Source organism: Excalfactoria chinensis, chromosome 1 (genome assembly GCF_039878825.1).
Source record: "Excalfactoria chinensis isolate bCotChi1 chromosome 1, bCotChi1.hap2, whole genome shotgun sequence".
NCBI lineage: Eukaryota > Metazoa > Chordata > Aves > Galliformes > Phasianidae > Excalfactoria > Excalfactoria chinensis.
In genome coordinates this window covers 107,195,418-107,213,804 of record NC_092825.1, presented here as the reverse complement: position 1 = coordinate 107,213,804, position 18,387 = coordinate 107,195,418, and the positions used below count along the sequence as shown (strand labels likewise).

The 18,387-nt window shown below is 37.5% G+C and overlaps 1 protein-coding gene across 1 annotated transcript in view; it reads right to left on the bottom strand.

The window, feature by feature from the left end:
• Positions 1-384: 384 nt before the first annotated feature.
• The window catches only part of RPGR (retinitis pigmentosa GTPase regulator), a 38,669-nt gene continuing 20,666 nt past the window's right edge, over positions 385-18,387 (bottom strand). Inside the window, exons 7-14 of the mRNA XM_072354219.1 lie at positions 17,684-17,842; positions 7,782-7,937; positions 7,086-7,210; positions 6,145-6,327; positions 5,380-5,545; positions 4,627-4,730; positions 4,124-4,189; positions 385-3,093 (exon numbers count right to left, since the gene is read on the bottom strand). Coding sequence (XP_072210320.1) covers positions 487-3,093; positions 4,124-4,189; positions 4,627-4,730; positions 5,380-5,545; positions 6,145-6,327; positions 7,086-7,210; positions 7,782-7,937; positions 17,684-17,842 — 3,566 coding nt within the window. The 3' untranslated portion in view covers positions 385-486. The remainder of the gene's footprint in view (positions 3,094-4,123; positions 4,190-4,626; positions 4,731-5,379; positions 5,546-6,144; positions 6,328-7,085; positions 7,211-7,781; positions 7,938-17,683; positions 17,843-18,387) is intronic.

The following is an 18,387-nucleotide window of genomic DNA, read 5'->3' as shown; positions in this document are numbered from 1 at the left end:
TTTGAACAAACATTCTACCTATATATGAACAGAAAATAAGTAGGGGGAATGAAAATTGAGTGATAACAAAATGTTAATATATGTATCCTTAATGATTTACTGACATTCATAAGGCACATTAACAAGTAAGCTGCAACTAAAATTCATGTATTACCTGCAGAAATCTGATTCAGATGCAAAAATTACACTGTTACAATGTATAATTCATGTTATCAGCATGAAGTTCTAGTTTCAGGCAAACACATCCTGATTCCTAAGTAGTTCTTTTAAATCTGTGTCAAACATGATAAAGATGATTGTTTAAATGATTTTATCAACAAAGTATATGATTTATCCAATAAAAGCTTCTCAAATCCACGTATCTTCTTCATTTTTCAATAAATAGGCACTTAAAATATAACAATTTTTTGGCTACATTTAAAAATCAATTTGCCATAGTTTTAGATTTTCCTGAGTAGACTCAAGATGAATCTCCACTAGTCTATACTATTTTAGTGTTAAATAATGAGGCAGTACATTGTTCCAAAATTGTTCTGAATTATGCAAACCATTTGCCACATGCTGTTTTGACTTCATTTTTTGTTTGGAGCTGTTTAGTACAGCAGAACTTTCTGTCCTCCCTGGTTTTCTGGCTTTGCTTTTCTTTTGTGGAAGCTTATTATTAACATTTCTTCTTGCATCTTTTGTTTTTTCTTCTTCTTCCTCTCCTTCTTCTCCCTCTCCATCCTCCTCTTCTCCCTCCTGACCCTCATCCTCTTCATTTCCTCCTTCTTCTGCTTCCTCTACTTCTTCCTCTTCTTCTCGTCCTTCTTCCTGTTCTCTTTTTTCTTCTTCTCCCTCTTCCTTTTCCTCTTCTTGCTTATCCTCTCCCTCTTCCTCCTCAGCTCCCTCTCCCTCTTCTTCCTCAGCTCCCTCTCCCTCTTCCTCAATTTCTTCTTCCTCTTCTACTCCTTCTTCATTCTCTTCTTCTAGTTCTACTTCCTCCTCTTCCTCTCCTTTTCCCTCATCTTCTTCCATCTCTTCTCCCTCCTCTTCTTCATCTTCTTCTCCTTCCTCTTCTTCATTTCCTCCCTCCTCCTCTTCCTTGTTTTCATCTTCTCCTTCCTCTTCTTCATTTCCTCCCTCCTCCTCTTCATTGTTTTCATCTTCTTCTCCCTCTTCTTCATTTCCTTCCTCTTCTTCCTTGTTTTCATCTTCTTCATTTCCTTCCTCCTCCTCTTCCTTGTTTTCATCTTCTTCTCCCTCTTCTTCATTTCCTTCCTCCTCCTCTTCATTGTTTTCATCTTCTTCTCCCTCTTCTTCATTTCCTTCCTCCTTCTCTTCATTGTTTTCATCTTCTTCTCCCTCTTCTTCATTTCCTCCCTCCTCCTCTTCCTTGTTTTCTTCTTCTTCACCCTTCCCTTCTTCTGTTTCCATCTCTGCTCCTTCCTCTGCCTCCTCTTCTTCTCTATGTTCTTCTACTTCACCCTCCCCCTCGTCTCCTTCCTCTTCTACTCCATCCTCCTTCGCCTCCTTAGCCCTCTTATTTCCATCTTCCCCCTCCCATTCTTCTTTGGATATCTTTTCTTCTTCCCTACCTGAGAAGGCTTCTTCTAATTCCTCCTCCTCACCATCTCCGTCAGTCTCCCTTTCTTCTTCTTCACTTTCCTTTTCATCTTCTCCTTCCTGTTCTGCCTTAACCTCTTTTTGTTTCTCCTCCTCTATATTTTCACCTTCTTCCTCACTCTCGTCTCTTCTTTCACTTTTATTTTGTTCCTTCTCTTCCTTTTCAGTTTGTTTCTCTTTTACATACTCCTCCTCTTCATCAGTATCCTCCTTTTCTCCCTCACTCTGTACTTCTGCTTCCTCTATCAATCTGCCTCCTTCATCTCCTTGAGCTGTGACATGTTTTTCACGACTCACTTCAACATCTTCTGCATTTTCACTGTCTCTTTCAATTGGTGATTCATCTATTTCATTGTCTTCATCATCTTTTCCCTCCTCGCCTTCATCACTTTCTGCTGAAATGACATTGTCTGTATCTTTTTCATCCTCAACCTCTTCATCTTCCCCCCCTAGTTCGTCATTGTCAACTGTTTCAGTCAGTCGACATTCATTTTCTTTTTCACTTTCGTCTTTTTCACTGTCTTCACTCTCCTGCTCTTCATTAGATTCCTCATCATGTTTTGTTTCTAACTGTCTATCCTCATCAAATTTAGCTTCAGAGTATGTCTCTTCCTCATTCAGGCTTTTTATATCAATGGTTTCTACATACTCTTTCTCATCATTTCTAGCTTGCATCCCATCAATCTCACTGCCTTCCTTTTGTAATTCCAGACCTTTCACATTTTCTGCTTTTATTGACTTCTGGATCTCTCTGTCTTCATAGCAGTACCCTTTATTTTCCCTACTTTGAAGAACACATTTTGCAAGATCATTACTATTTTCTTCACTTGAAGACGATGATGTAGTTTCAGCTATTTGTTTAAATAACAGGTCCTTTTTTTTAAACTCCCTCTGCTTTTCAGTACTTTGTTTCCCTCTTTCACATATACTAGGTTTTTCAACAGCACTCACTATTTTGTTTCCACTTTCTACTGCTTCTTGACTTCCTTGCTTTTTAACAAGACTGCATTCTTCTACAAGTAATGAACCATTCTGGGGCTGATTATTGGATGCAGATGGAAGAACATCAATTTTAAGGGACTGCTTAGACCTAACAGCTTTTAACTCTTTATCAGAATAATTTGTTTCCTCATTGGGAAAACCATCGGTTATTCCCCCTCTGATAATTTCAGGATTTTCTGAATATTCTTTTTCCCTTTTACCTAATTTGCATTTGTCCTTGCTAATGTGTTGAACGCTGCTTTTTGAAGTACTAACACTTTGTGTGTGCTGAGATTTACTTTTCCTTGTATTTCTTTTGGCCACAGGCTTCCCTAGAAAGGCACTACTGTTTTCTAAATCTGCATTTTGTCCCGTTGACTCTGAAAGCGAAGACTGCTTTTGTAAGGAACCAGAATCTAATTCCGATCCTTTCTGCATGAAATCAAAACCAACAGTTTGCAGCCCACCTTTACCATCTCTTTTCAGTTTCAGATTTTTATTGTTCTTCTATTCCACATGAGAAGCAGAAAATTAAAAAGAAAGAAGGAAAGCATTAAGAACAAGCGACAGACAAAGAAAATACTACAGAAACAACTCAACAAGAAAAGAAACAGTTTATGTGACGTGACTAAAAGATAGCATATAGGGTGGAATATTATAAATGAAATGAATTTAGAAGTACACGTATAAGAAGAATGTAACATGCTTTTGATGGCAAATCTACTGCTCTTTTTTCACTGTGCAAGCACTCAAAGTGAATGCAAGAACTCTGTAGCCATGACCACAGTTAGAGCACATGCAATGTGTGAAGGAGGCAGTGTGAACAGAGGAAAAAACTGAAGTTCTATTATACCTTCCTCCACTTGGGAAATCTTGTGATGCACTCACTGTTACGCTTTTACTAAAAATTTTGAAAATCTGTTGATTTTCTGCTTTAAAATTTGCATCTACTTAGAAATCCTTCAAAATGATTTTTGTTTGTTCGTTTGCTTGTTTTTAATATAGAATGAAATGGTAATGAAATACACCAAAATGCTACAAGACTGGTATCATTCTAGAAGTGAAACAGGATAGTAATTCAAAAGTATTCCAATTTTATAACTAAGATCAGTACTTCCGCTCCTTTAAATATACTCTATGGTGATTCTCTGTAAATAAGATCTTTGCTTATACTGTGCCCCAAATGTAAAAATATTTTGCTATCAACAAAACTGCAAACATCTAAGTTAGTACCAGTACTTCTAACGTACTTATGATAGTTTCCTGTCCCTTAGACTGGCAGTGTTTTATACTCTTGTCACCTCAAACAATGCTGGCAGTGCAAGTTCTATGTGCCTGCACAAATCCTCCCTCACCACAATTAGCTTCTTAGAATTTTACCTCATGGAAAATTCAAACATCAGCAAGAGGGGGCCTATAAAATTTGCCTAGTGTTTGTTAAAACTCAAAGCAAAACAATAAAGTTCATGGGTCATACAAGAATTACAGATGTTTTAAGCATCGGTATAAGGTATATATATATAATTAGTTACAGTACCTTTTGTTTTTGAATCGGTGATAATTTTAAGGACTGGTCACTGGAGTTCAATCTCATTGCATGTGTCTGCAAAGAATGAAATCTCTATTAAAGAATGAATAAAACAAACTATGACAGGCTGCATAATGACATCATTTCAACATTCTGAAAATACTTTTTCATTGGAGAACCCAGAAATATTTTTCAAGCCACACAATACCTATTAAATTGCTAATTAAATAAATTATATATGCTATTGTTTCCACATAGTAACTTAAAACTTCACATTATTTCAATGGAAAAGATGCAGGATAACATTTTGAAAAGTTTCTCTGCATCTCCACCAGTGTCAAGAAACACATTCATTTATTCATTCATACATTATGCCAACACAGTTGATGTCACATATGAAGTTTAGGGCTAGGTAAACATTCTATACTAGAAGCTGAAACATGACCTAGCTGCTTTGTTCTCCCCGTGTACAAGAACAAACGAGTCGTAGTTTACTTAGTAGAATATCTTACCATATTTAGGATGTCAGTTGTATCTCCAAGGTTGCTGGCATTATTTTCAGCACCCGAATCTTCTGCAGAGCTTTCACCAGGTTCATCTTTTATATGTTTCTTTTCTTTATGGTAAATGTAAACAATTAGCATCTAAGGAAATGATACATTCCAAGCAGCATACCCCACTCTTGTAAAAGAGAGATTATATTATCCTTATTTTACTGATATCAGGCTGAAGTTTGGAGATTCCTATTTCTCCCAGTCTAAAACACAGAAAAACACTTCCACTTCATTTTTATCAGCGTTAAAATTAATACAGCTCAACAATCTAGTGTCAGCATTCTGTTATCTGATAATTTTTTCTTACTGGAGGTCTCCATTAGGCATTCCTGAATTTTTAAGATTTAGTTTCCTAATCACTTTTTCTCTGTAATTCCTTTCCTTAATGAAAACAGAGAAAGTGGTTATTGATTTCACAGTAATTTATGCAGCCGTATTTCTACAGGACTGTGGAAACAAGTACAATTTAGCCATTGTTTTTCTTTCAATTAAATCTCTAAATCTTTAAGCATGCTTTCCAAACATGAACCATGTTTAGGCCATTTCCCTTATGCACTTCTTAACTTCTGTGTTCTCATTCTGATACATCCCCATGAGTTAAGGCTGAACCAGATCCTTCTTTTGTGTTCAAACTGAGCATTAATTTATGCTTAAACAAATCCAAACTACATAGTTCTCAGGAAATGAATACAAAATGTGGGGACAAGTCACCTTTTTCAGGATGTCTCTCCTTCACAGGCTCAGGTTTAGGAACATTTACTGTAGAAATACATACTGGGACAGTGTTGCTAGTCACGTGCAGTGAAGATTTTAAGGAGCGTTCTCTCTGTGGAGGCAGAGTTCGTGCCATCTGAATAAACTGTTCTGGTGACCGTTCCTTTAGAAGATTAAAAAACATATTGAGACATATTGAGAAAATTCTGAGGATAAGAATAGAAAAACTAAACATAGGTAGCCTCATGTACTTGACAGAGGTGTTTTCATTTGGTTGATGATACAACACCCTAACTTTGTATAAACAAGTATACCCTGGATTTCTTGAACATTTTGATTATTTGTAGTCCTAAAAACTGGAGAGGTATATAATGAGATATTTCAAATGGGTTTTGCAGAATAGTTTTAAGCAGCCTTAAAATACAAAGAAGAAAAAGAATTATGATTTTTATTTTAGATAAAAGTACTTGTTTCCTAAATACCATTGAGGTACTTAATCTAAAGTATCACTGCATCTTTACAAAATATAGGAGTAGTGGAGTTAGTTTTCAGACAAGAAGGTGAGATGACCCGTCTCACTATGCTGCTCAAGGAAATCCCGTGTAATGTGTATCTGAAAATAAAGCAGAAGAAACTACTACTTGAAGATGAAACAGAATCTTAAGATTATGTTAGGATGATCACAAAATATTCCCCTTTGAAAATTTAGAGTATTTTGCTTCCTGGAAAAAGTATGGCAATTCTCAGCAGCTCTGAATTTACCCTCTCTCGACGTCGTGTTCGTGCTGATGTTAATTGTAATGTGTTTGTTAATAGTGAATCTCCGCTCATTTTAGAGACAGTAGAAATCAAATGGCTCTCATGTATATCTTCTAAGACTATTCCTTCAGATCCTTTTGGTCTTGGTGAAGCAAAAACCAGCATGTGACAACCACCACAAGCAACCTAGAGCACAAAACAAAGTTCAGATTATTTCATTTGCAAGTATCAACACAAGGATCTCATTTTCTTGCCATCCACACCAGTGATGTAGACTACAAGAAAACAGAATCAAAAGAGATGTTACTTCAAATCTAGTTTCTATTGCCTTTAAGTAAAAGTAAATATTTACTATTACTAATGACTAACGATTGATGTTTACTTCGCCTTAGTTAAATGAAATTTGTTTGCATTCAGAGAAACATATGATAAGGCTACAAAACTACTGAAGCAGAAGAAAGCAAAGCTATTTCCACTGATTTTCAAACAATTGTAGCAAATAATTTTGCTGCAAGTCAAATGTGAGCCACAGATAACTACAGTGACATCCAAAGCAAATTGTTGCCCAGGACCACATCCCGATGGCTTTTGAAAGTCTCCAAGAAAGAGACTCCACAACATCTCTGGGCAGCCTGTGCCAGTGCTCTGTCAACCACACAGCACAGAAGTGTTTCCTGATGGTGAGATGGAGCTTCCTTATGTCCATTACCCCTTGTTATGCAACTGGGCACCAACTAATGATCTGGCTCATTTTCTTTGCACCTTCCTTTCAGGTATTTATAGGCATTGACAAGATTACCTCCAAGTCTTCACTTCTCCAGGCTAAATACTGATTAAAATTTATAGGAAAAAAAACATTTTATAATGAGATTTAATCTCTCTTTAATAATATTCTATAAGAATCCAAACATATTGATGTCTGTGAAGCATGTAAAAAGTTTTACCAAAAGGACTGTGAAGCTCAAGAAATTAGAACACAGAGCAGGATCAAACTGATTTGCAAAATTCTCTTCTCCAAGGCCTAACTTTCCATGTCGCCCATCTCCAAAAGTAAACATGAGGCCATTTTCTGTATGTGGGAAAAAAAAAGGATGCCGTTAATAACAGAGGTTCAACACAAAAACAGGACGAAAACATAAAAACATTACAAAGTAACAGGACAAGCAAGTAAGGAATGTTTCTCACCCAAAAGCAAAAACTGAACAATTATTTTTAGATTCTCAACAGATGAATATACTCTAAAAATATGTATGCTTTCAGACAAAGGACTGTCTAAGATTAGAGTTAGTCTAGACGGTTTTGGAGGGGGAAAAAAAAAAGAAACAGTAACATTGAAACTGTGCGGCAAAACAAAGGCTTCTAAATAAAACTGCTTGTTAACAAGACATGATTATGAGGATACAGTTCCCCAGGATTTATCATACACAGAACCATGATGCAATTCCTTAAACTGAATCTGACTTTGTCACTATCCTAGTTAACCTCCACAACTAATAACTACGCATATGCCTTCTTCTACTCTTTCTACTCTTGTTTTATAATATATACTTCAAATATACATTTTAAAATATATACTTCAAAAATACTTGCACAGAATAGAGAAACTAAGAGTGCACTTCAGAATTTGTTCACTTACATACCTGCTACTACAGCAGTGTGACTCTCCCCACATGTAACATTATGTATTTTATGTCTCCCCAAGTGTTCCACAGACTTTGGTACAGAAGTTTTATAAAGTAAAGTGCCATGTCCCAGCTGCCCATACTGTCCAAGTCCAAAAGTATACACACCTGTTTCTGAAAACATATGGGCAACATTAACAGCAAATATGACAGCATCTACATAGTAACCCATTTTTATTAGCCAAATGGAAGGCAGAAGACATTAGCATCACAAAGCACCATTTTGTCAATATAAATATTAATAAAAATGAACTTACCAATTAATTAAAAAAATAATAATGAAAAGAAAAAAAACAACAACAAGCAAAAATATACACAGAAAAGAATTCTGAATGGTTCATTATATAATACTTCTCATATACATGTAAAATAAACTACAGATTTCATGTACACAAAATATTAGCTAACACAAAATGTTATCGGGCTTTTATGTATCACAGTTAACTCAAAACCACAATGTTTACATACACAAGCATTTTCAAGCCTCATTTTAATTTCTGGTTACCTCTGCGTATACTGTACGACTCCAGATTCAATAGTCCCCTTTAAACTACAACTAACTGGTGTGGAAGATCCCAGAACAGTAACAGAACAGGTTTCTCATTGTTCATTAGCCTCTCTTTGTTGGTGAGGACAAGGTCCAGCATAGCAGAACCAGCAACCTCGTTCTCCTTGACAAGGAGAGGCTAATGAACAATGAGAAGTTCAAGGGCAGCCTGGGCTGCAGTGACCACAAAATGGCAGAGTTCCTTACGATCCTTATGGGGTCAAACAGGGTGTGCAGGAAGCTTGTTACTCTGGACTTCAGAAGAACAGACTTTCAGCTCTTCAGGCAACTGCATGGCAGGGTGACATGGAATAAAGCCCTGGAGGGAAAAGGGGCCCAATAAAACCAGCCAGTTTTCAAGGACCATCTCCTCCAAGTCCAGAAGTAGTGCATCCTGAGAAAGAGGAAAGCAGGCAAGAATGCCAGGAGGCCTCTGTGGATCACCAAGGAGCTTCTGGACTTACTTTGGTGCAAAAAGAATGTATGGGGAGCAGAAGCAAAAACAAGTTACCTGGGAGGTCTACAAAGAAGTTATCTGGGTAGCCAGAGGTCAGGTTAGGAAAGCTAAAAGCCAGAATGAGTTAAATCCAGCCAGGGACATAAGGGGGAACTAGAAGAAATTCTACAGATGTATCAGTAATAAAAGGAAAACCAAGGACTTGTACAAAGCATTTGACTCTGTCATGCATGACATCCTGTTGCCTAATTGGAGAAAAATGGATGGTCCACTTGTTGGATAAGGAATTGGCTGGATGGTCATACACAGAAAGTTGCGGTCAATGGCTCAATGTCACAAGTGAAGACCAGCGACAAGTGGCGTTCCTAACTGATCAGTGCTGGGACTGGTGCTATTTCACACCTTTGTATGCGACACACACAGTGGAATTGAGCACACCCTCAGCAAGTTTGCAGACTACACCAAGCTGAGTGGTGCAGTTGACATGCTAGAGGGAAAGAACACCATCCATAGGGACTTGGACAGGTTTGAGAGGTGGGCCCATACCAATGTCATGAAGATCAACAAGGCCAAGTGCAAGGTCCTGCACCTGGGCCAGGGTAATCCCAAGCACATATATAGGTTGGGTGAAGAATGGCTTGAGAGTAGCTATAAGGAGAAGAATCTGGGGGTGCTGGATGAAAGACTCAACATGAGCCAGCGATGTACACTTGCTGCCCAGAAGGCCAACTGTGTCCTGGGTTACATCAAGAAATGTGCAGCCAGCAGGTCAGGGGAGGCGATTCTGCCCACTACTCTGCTCTTATGAGACTCCACCTGGAGTACTGTGTTCAGTTCTGGGGCCCCCAACTGAAAAAGAACCTGGGATTGTTGGAGAAGGGACATGAAGATGATTAAATGGCTGAAGCACCTCCTCTACAAGGACAGACTGAGAGAGCTGGGGCTCTATAGCCTGGAGAACAGAAGGCTCTGGTGGACCTTACAGCAGCCTTCCAGTACCCGAAGAGGCCTACAGGAAAGCTGGAGAGGGACTTTTTATAAGGGCATGTAGTGACAGGATGAGAGGAAATGGAAGACGGTAGACTTAGACTAGAAATCAGGAAGAAATTATTTACTGCAAGGGAGGTGAGACACTGGAACAGGTTGCCCAGAGAGGCTGTGGATGCCCCCACCCCAGAAGCATTCAAGGCCAGGCTGGATGAGGCTTTGAGCAACCTGGTCTGGTGGGAGGTGTCCCTGCCTATTGCAGGGGAGGTGGAACTGGATGACTTTAAATGTCCCTTTGAACCCAAATCATTCTATGATTCTATTAATAGCCAAGTAAATTCAGTGCCACAAAAGTAATTGTAATACTTTTGTAAAGTATTACTATTTGTAAAGTACTACTATTACTTTTGTAAAACAAATGTAATAGTAAAGCTCCCTCTACTGGAAATATCAGTGCAAGAAGGCAACATCTGAAGGAATATTTATAAAGTAAAACAACGTATTCAGATTCTTCTATGACATTTAGACATTCTCAATAAGAATAAATGAATGACTCCTGAAAGATAGTTCACTGTCAGTGAACTGAAGAAGTCTTGTCTTCATTTTAGTGAACAGCTTTCTTGGGATGGTTGTTTCTGTAAATCCTATTTAAGAGTATGTAGTTTGTTTTCTCAGTTCTTTGAAAAGCAGAAGATCTAGTCATTTCCAAATTATCCAGCTCCATCTGATTTACATTATTTTGCATGATGTTAGAGATGTTTCATACAATTTTTAATCCTAGATGGCAATGTTTTTCATAAAAAAATGTCTAGTCCTCTAAAGACATTTATGTGTAGAGATACTAACTTTAAATTTACAGGAACTATCTTCTTTCCCCAGATGCAACTGACAATGAGAGCAGACCAATACAAAACCAACTTAGGCTGCCTTTATAAGATCAATGAACTTTTCTTCCACTTCTCTGTACCATGGCTACCTACATTTTGCTCCTAACATTTATTAGTCAGTTATCAAGGTACAAAAAGACAAAAATGTTACTACATTCTAAAATGAGGCCAGACCTCAGTAATAACAACATTTAAAAGAAACAGGGATAAACAGAAGCTTATTGCAAAGCAATCTCAAAGACTGTGACAAAAAGACAGTTGAACTTCATTCCGAGCCTGATTTTGCAAATAAGTTTGCAAATAATTTGAATCCAAAAAGGGATACAGTTGTATTGTTGCCTCCCTCCTGTCCTCAAGTCTTAATAGTGATACTGCAAGATGAAACAAGTGGAACACACTGCACCAAAAGGGCAGATGTCACTTCTCCATTCTTTCTCTTAAATCCTCAAATCTTCAGAAGAATAATAAAAACATAGATATGCCCAGCGATCTCCATATATCTTCATTTCACTCAAATGTTATCACTGCCAATGAGCTACTCAGCTATACTATAGCTTTAGTTTTGAACAACTTCTGGTGAAAAATGTTAGTTTAAAAGTCAGCTTTTGATGTAATGCTCAGTTTTACCAAAGCCAGAAATAGGATTTGGGGATTTCAGTATAAATAGTATACAGACTAAAGAATGCTTTGAAAAAACTAGATAATCCTATATGGTTCGAATAGTATCTCAGTTCTGTCATAAAAGTTAGATTTAAGGTGCTATGGTTTGAGCGTGGTTGGACTTGATGATCTTTTAGGTCTTTTCCAACCTGAGTAATTCTATGATTCTATGAAAAAGGGGGAGCCATTTCCTCCTTTTATTCTCTTTCAAAAGGTTCTCTTGGCTTTCTTTTCTTTTAACGGACCTTGGGACAAAATATGAAAAATCCAGCATTTTACATGTTAACACACTGGTCTGCTGTACTGTAATGTCAAACAGTGTATTCTTGAAGGACTATCCCACATTTTCAGTAGGAATCATCTGCAAGTTTTTTAGTCCCTGAGTAAAAGAAGTTATCTGAGATGAAGATACGTTCTTGAACTGAGCGACACACTGTCAAGAAATGAGTAAGTCTGTCCTGCAATAAAGACAGGGAGCTTTTGAAGCAACTGAATTTGCAACCATTATTCCCTTTACTCCCTATACCAAATACAAATATTAAAGGCAGAAGTAACAGTAAGAGTTGGAGAGATGATGGTTTCCAAGACCATATTCAAAATCTTTAAAACATTGTATGTTTTAAAAGTTTGCTGGTTTTTTTTATTTGTTTGTTTTTGTTTCCTTATTATGGCCATCAGTGATAGCAATATTTTATTTTTTATTCTCCAAAAAATACAAAATAAAATAGAATTCCCATCTTGTAATTTCAGACTAAAAAATGGAATTATTTTCATACTTACATTCCACTGTTTACTCTGATGCACTGCTGGAGAGATTTCCAACAGTAGTTTGGTCAAATAACCCATATAACAATGTTTCTTATTATACAAAATTACCAACAAAGTAGAAATGACAGTCATAAGAAAGAAATCAAATGAAATGCTTTGGAACAGACTAATTATGTATGACAGTCAGGAAGAAACTTGCCTCATACACAGCAAGATAACCTGATTATGCTTTCTTCTAATTTGATAGACCCTAAGTAGGACTGATGACAAGAAATGAACCCAGATGAACAACAGTTTCTACGTATCACATTTTCTCCTATCTTATTCCCATGTCAAATGAGACAAATGAAATGGGGAGCCAATCACTTTGTTATTTAAGAGTAAAATAACACATCCAGAAAAACTGTTACTAAAAAGCCAAACAGCAACTGTTTTCAAAAGATACATGAAATTCAGAATTTCTTCAAAATTGTACTACTTTAGGAATTCACTAATTTAATAAATTGAGCTTAAAAGAGATATAAATGTTTCCAGTCCTCTTTGAAGTTTTATCCTTCATCAGAACTCTGAATCACGCCACTTCATCTTGGGATGGAGCAAATACTTCAGTACTTATTCAAGTGCATCCCGTTCCATGCCCACCGCCCTGTGGTGCAGCCCCTTTCCCTGCCCCCCAGCTGCCCCTCCCCTGGCACAGCTCCATGCCGTTCCCTCGGGCCCTGTCGCTGTCACACAGAGCAGAGCTCAGCGCTGCCCCTCCGCTCCCTCTGAGGAGCTGCAGCCGCCATCAGGCCTCCATCAGCTCCTCTATCTGCGCAGGGCACACCGAAGGGCCCCAGCTGCTGTCATATATCCTATACACCCTTCCCCATCTCTGTAGCTCTCCTTTGGATGATCTCTCATAGCTTTATATCCTTACACGGTGGCATACATTGCTGCACATGTTGCTCAAGGTGAAACCACACAGCAGAGAGCTTGGCAGGAAAACCCCTCCCCTCTCTGGCTGGCAGTGCTGGTCCTGATGTACCCCTGGGCACAGTTGGACCTTTTGGCTGCCAGGGCACACTGCTGACTCAGATCCAACTTGCCACCAATCAGAAATCCTGGATCCCTTTCATAGGAATGCACTCCAGCCTCTCATCTCGCAGTCTGTACACAGAACGAGAGTTACTTCATCCTGTGTGCAGAATCTGGCGCTCGCTCTTGTTAAGATTCACGTGGTTGGTGACTGCCCAGCCCTCTAATTTGTCAACCTGCAAGACATGTCTGCTCTAAAATGATTCAAGAGCTCCTCCTAACTCAGTGACTTCTGCAAACTTACTTAGTATTCATTTGATTCCTGTGCCCAGATCATTTTAAAGAAACACTGAGAACTGCTCCTAAAATTGAGACCCAGGGAACTCCACTAGTGACCGCTAGGCCTATTTAAATGCAACTCAATTTATTATAACCCACCCATCAGCTAACAGTTCACTGTAGCTAGCTGTATTCTGAACATTTCCTCCGGAATTATATTATGAGAGGCAGTATTGGAAGCTTTGGTGTAATTCACAAAACCCACTGGGTTTCCTTGGTCAACTAGGTGAGTAACTTTGTCATAAAGGAAATTGAGTTTGCTAAACAGGACCTTCTGCTCCTGAATTGGTGCTGGCCATTACCAATGACTGCGCTGTTTTTTAAGTATTTTTCAGAGACTGTCAGAATAATCTTCTCTGTAATTTTACTAGCCACTGAATAATAATAACAGCAGAATTGCACTAAAAATCCTCTGCCTGACTTTTCATTCCTAACACAATTATCAATCTTTAGGCATACGTATTTTGTCAGAGGATACTGTTTTCTTCCTCTCTTGACTCAAATGGATCTACTGCCACTCGACACTGATCTACTGCCAGCTAAGCCAACACCATATTTCTTATGTACCTTCAACTACAGTATTTATTTCTATACATAAGTGAATTCTACATAGTAACACACTGACTTACTATGTTACTTTCTTCACTGTATTTGTCACTGTTTCTTTGTTTTGTTTTGCATTTAGTTTACCTCTATGTTCCACTTTTACTTCCTGCAAGATTTAACTGTAGTGCTGATGTCATTCAAGTCTACAGCCTCCTACAAAGCCTCTGTAGAAGTCATTTGTTTTAATGAATTTTTATCACATGAAACACCATTAAAACAAAATATCTTTTGGTTGGTTTCAAATTTATGGTTAAGAAATCAATAATGATAATCTAATTCTTTTTGCTGAACTTCACTTTGTAATTCATAAAATAATGCTAGGATTTATACACTTGCTAGCCTCAAATTTATGGTAATATTTTTCACAATAATGATAATCCGATTTCATGCAAAGAAATTTATTTTATGGCAGAGTACTGCCAGGGTGAGACTGTATGCTGGAGACAAAGGCTTCAAAATGTAGACAAATGTTTGCATTATTTTTTTGATTGACTACTATTACTTCCTCCTCCCAAAGGAGCTTTGTTTTACCTCGAATCTTGAAGCTTCTCTCATCATTACACGTAACCTTTTCTAGCCCATCGCTTCCACCTTTATTCTCTCCAGTGGCTTGCAGTACAATACCACATCAAATTACTTAAAATTCCCCTCAGTTAGATTTTCATTTTATATTTTAGAAACTTTGCTCACATAACCTTGAAGGCACTCTGTCAGGCTGACAATAGATGACTATTTAGCATTTCCAAAATTCAGATTTAAGGACTCATAAAACCTACTTAGCTTTACAACTTTTGCATTTGGGTAGAAGATTACTTGCAAATATGCTATACAGTCATGGAATTCATCACAAACCAAAACTAATCATTTTGAAATCATCTGCAAACAAAGTCAAACTCCCTTTTTCTGCATCCATAGTATTTTATAATTATCAAATCTAATGAAAACAGAAATTTTGATGAGCAGATGAGCTCAAATAGGATGGTCAGGAAAGATGCAGAAGAAGGAAAGAGTCTTCTGTTTGAATTACTGGAACTTTCAAGCTCAACTTTCAGAGCTCCAAGAAGTAAGATACATAATTAGATTTTAAAAAGGTGTTCAGAAGGAAGGCTGTTCAGATTACTGAAAAAACACAACTTGCTTTATAGTATGGGAAGGCACATTAGCTTCTCTACCCTAGGTCTTGCACTGCAATCTTTTCCTTGAACACAGTGATATAACCATCACTGAGATGTCCCAAACTTTAAATGTCTTTCCTTGCAGACAGAAAATTCTACTTAACTCCTAACTTAAACTGTATTGCAATCAAAGTCCTACTCCGAGGTCTCACACATAGAACAACTGAGTACTTTTCTCTAAGAAAGAATTTATGTGATTGAAGAGAGGTGCAACATCTCTCCTTAGTTTTCTCTTTTTTAGTCTCATTAGTCCTGTTTTTAAAAAACCTTTCCTCACAGACGGTGTTTTCCTAGCCTTTGATATTCTTGTTTCCCTCTAGACTCTCTGATTCATTTTATGCCCTTTAGAAAATGTGATGGTCAGACTGTACACACAGTTTCAGTAGAACTCATGAGAGTGCTTCACAAAATGGAATGCAAACTCAGTGTTTTTACATACATTACTTCTTTTTACCTATCTAGGATGTTACTGTAACAGTGCTACATGGCTATCTTCTTTGCAGTGTGCTGCCTACCTGTCTACGAAGAATCTCTGTCAAGACTGTTCAAAAGTATCATGAAAATCAAAAGATAATGAAATCTAGTGGCTGCTGTCTTCTGAGAGAATGAAATTATATTGGTCTTATCTTACTCAACTGTGTTATTTTCTAGTTGTTTATCAACAAGCTGTTTAATTGTCTCAACACTCTGACACAGCTATTGAAGCTATAGAGATGTGTAATTTTCAGGGTCTTTAGACCCCTCATCCATCCCCGTGAAGTTCTTGAGGTAACAGAGAGTGTTTGTAAAAGTCACAATTCTTGAAGATGTTCAGTGTGAATTTTCATTAGGTCCAGACTGTTTGAACATATTCAGCGTAACTAGTAAGGATCTAACTTACTACTCCTTTCTTTGCAGTTATTTTTCTGCTTTCCAACTGATTCTGTATAAAGATTATAAGAGACTTTTCTTTCCTAACACAGTTTGTTGGTGGTGTTGTTGGCTTTTTTGTTGTTGTTGTATTTCGGGTTTTTTTTGCTGTCTGAAACAATCAGCCTTATTCACAAGCAAACCCCCACATAAATTAAACACTTGAGTATTCTGAGACCAAATGGTAGCAATTTTAGTTCTGGCCACAAACCACCTGAATTCCACTCAAAACCGTATCATTACTTTGTACAAATACAATGAACGCATCTAGGGACAGTCAGCATTTCTACAAACAAAATTATGACAAATAACTATATCTTAAAAGTAATTTTTTTTGTTGTTTAGATATTCTCATTAAAAATTCTAGAAATACTCTACAATTTTTCATGCATTTTGTCATACAGTATTTTAGTTCACTCGCTGATCCAAAACTTTAAAAAGTATTTATTATATGCAAAAAACATTAGTTAACTAACAATTTTTCTGGTACTTACTGTACCAGGCATCATCCCAAAGGCACGAGAGAAGCCATTTTCCACCAGCACCCTGATACCCTCTGTAAACTGATGGAAAGAGCTCTAATCACACAGGAAACTTTCCATTCACATCTGCTGACTGAGATATTTCAACATGTGCTGAAAAGGATTTGCAATACAGTAATACAAGCTACATTTAATCTTCCAAGTACTATAAATACAACCTTGCAAACTAATATATGTAAGGTTATTTGGTGATTTTTATATTTTTATAAATGTTCAGTGTGCTATATCTGTTCTAGTTTTATGCATATGTTAAAGATTCTGCTCAAAGTCACAGATAAATTCTGTATTATAACAAGAGATATTTAAACCATTTAGGCATCCATTAGATTACGCATCTCTATCATTACAAACAGACTGCTAGTTGAAAAATGACTTTCTAATTATCACATATTCTGGGTCATGCAAATTCACTACAGAATGGAAGCTTCCATCTAGAACGTTCTCCTGATGCTCCTAAATCCTGCTTACAAGTTCCTCAGACGTAAGAGCCATTGATCACTGGTGTTGCACAAGGAAATATTAGCTTGTTACAATTGCATTAAGGCACTTAGAGCTTGTGAAGTATTTCATCAGTGGTATCTATTGGAGCTAATACTATAAATAAAAAGAGGTTATCATAATCTTACATTTCTTCACATTACGGGAATCCTGAACTGTATGGAACCGAATGGGCTTCCAACCATGCATGGTATGCTGTGCTCTTCTTTTACAATTAGCTTGTAAAATCAATCCTCAAGCAGAAGGATAAGCACAACACAGAAGATCAAGCTATATGCACAGCGCAGAACAGACCTGTATTTACTCAGGTTAACCATCATGTGAACTTCAACCTCTTTGATACACAATGGTCTTCTGCTCAGAAGCATTACAGAGTTTTTGGTAGCATGTAAGTAAGCTCTTTGAAGTAAATCAAGATAACTAATCTGCAGAGATGTAAGGAAAAGGAAAGGCATTTAAATACCATACCTGTAAGCACCACTGTGTGTTCTCCACCACAAGCGACCTTATTAACTTTTTCCATAATTCCCAATACAGGCTGCGGGACTCTACTGTTTTTTAGCTGCTCAGGCGATAATCCCAGCTTTCCATTCTCAGGTTCCCCAAAAGTGTAGAGTTCACCATCTCCTGTAAAAATACAGAACAGAACAGGATTCCCATAAAGCACTCAGAAGCAAGGTTGTGTTGTCAAGACAGCTGCAAACATAAGTCAGTAATACAGAAAAGTATATGAATGCTACAGGCCAACCAAACATATTTGTAGGATGATTAAATAGTTGTGCAAAGCAGTATGCTTCGATGGGATATGGAGGAGCAAATTTTAACACAACCCTCTCTCCAAGACAAGAACCTTTAGTTTGAGGCAAGCAAGGAGTCAGCTGTGGGAGCACAGGTGAAGGTAATTCAGCTGTGTTCCCAAAAGGGGTGGAGCTTGGCTCCACTTCTCCTACATCCCATTTAAAGGCTGACCACCACTAAGGCAGCATCTCTTTCTGGAGATTTCTCCTTTGTGGAGTTCTTGTGGTGAGCCTTCATCTTGACTGAAGGTCTCAGAGTTGGTGAGTCTTTTTCTTAGATACTCTCTGGTTATGTATTTACAACTATACTTGTATTATTCCAACTGCACACCACTAGAGAAAAATAAAACTGTATACATCCCTTTTGGAGAGGTT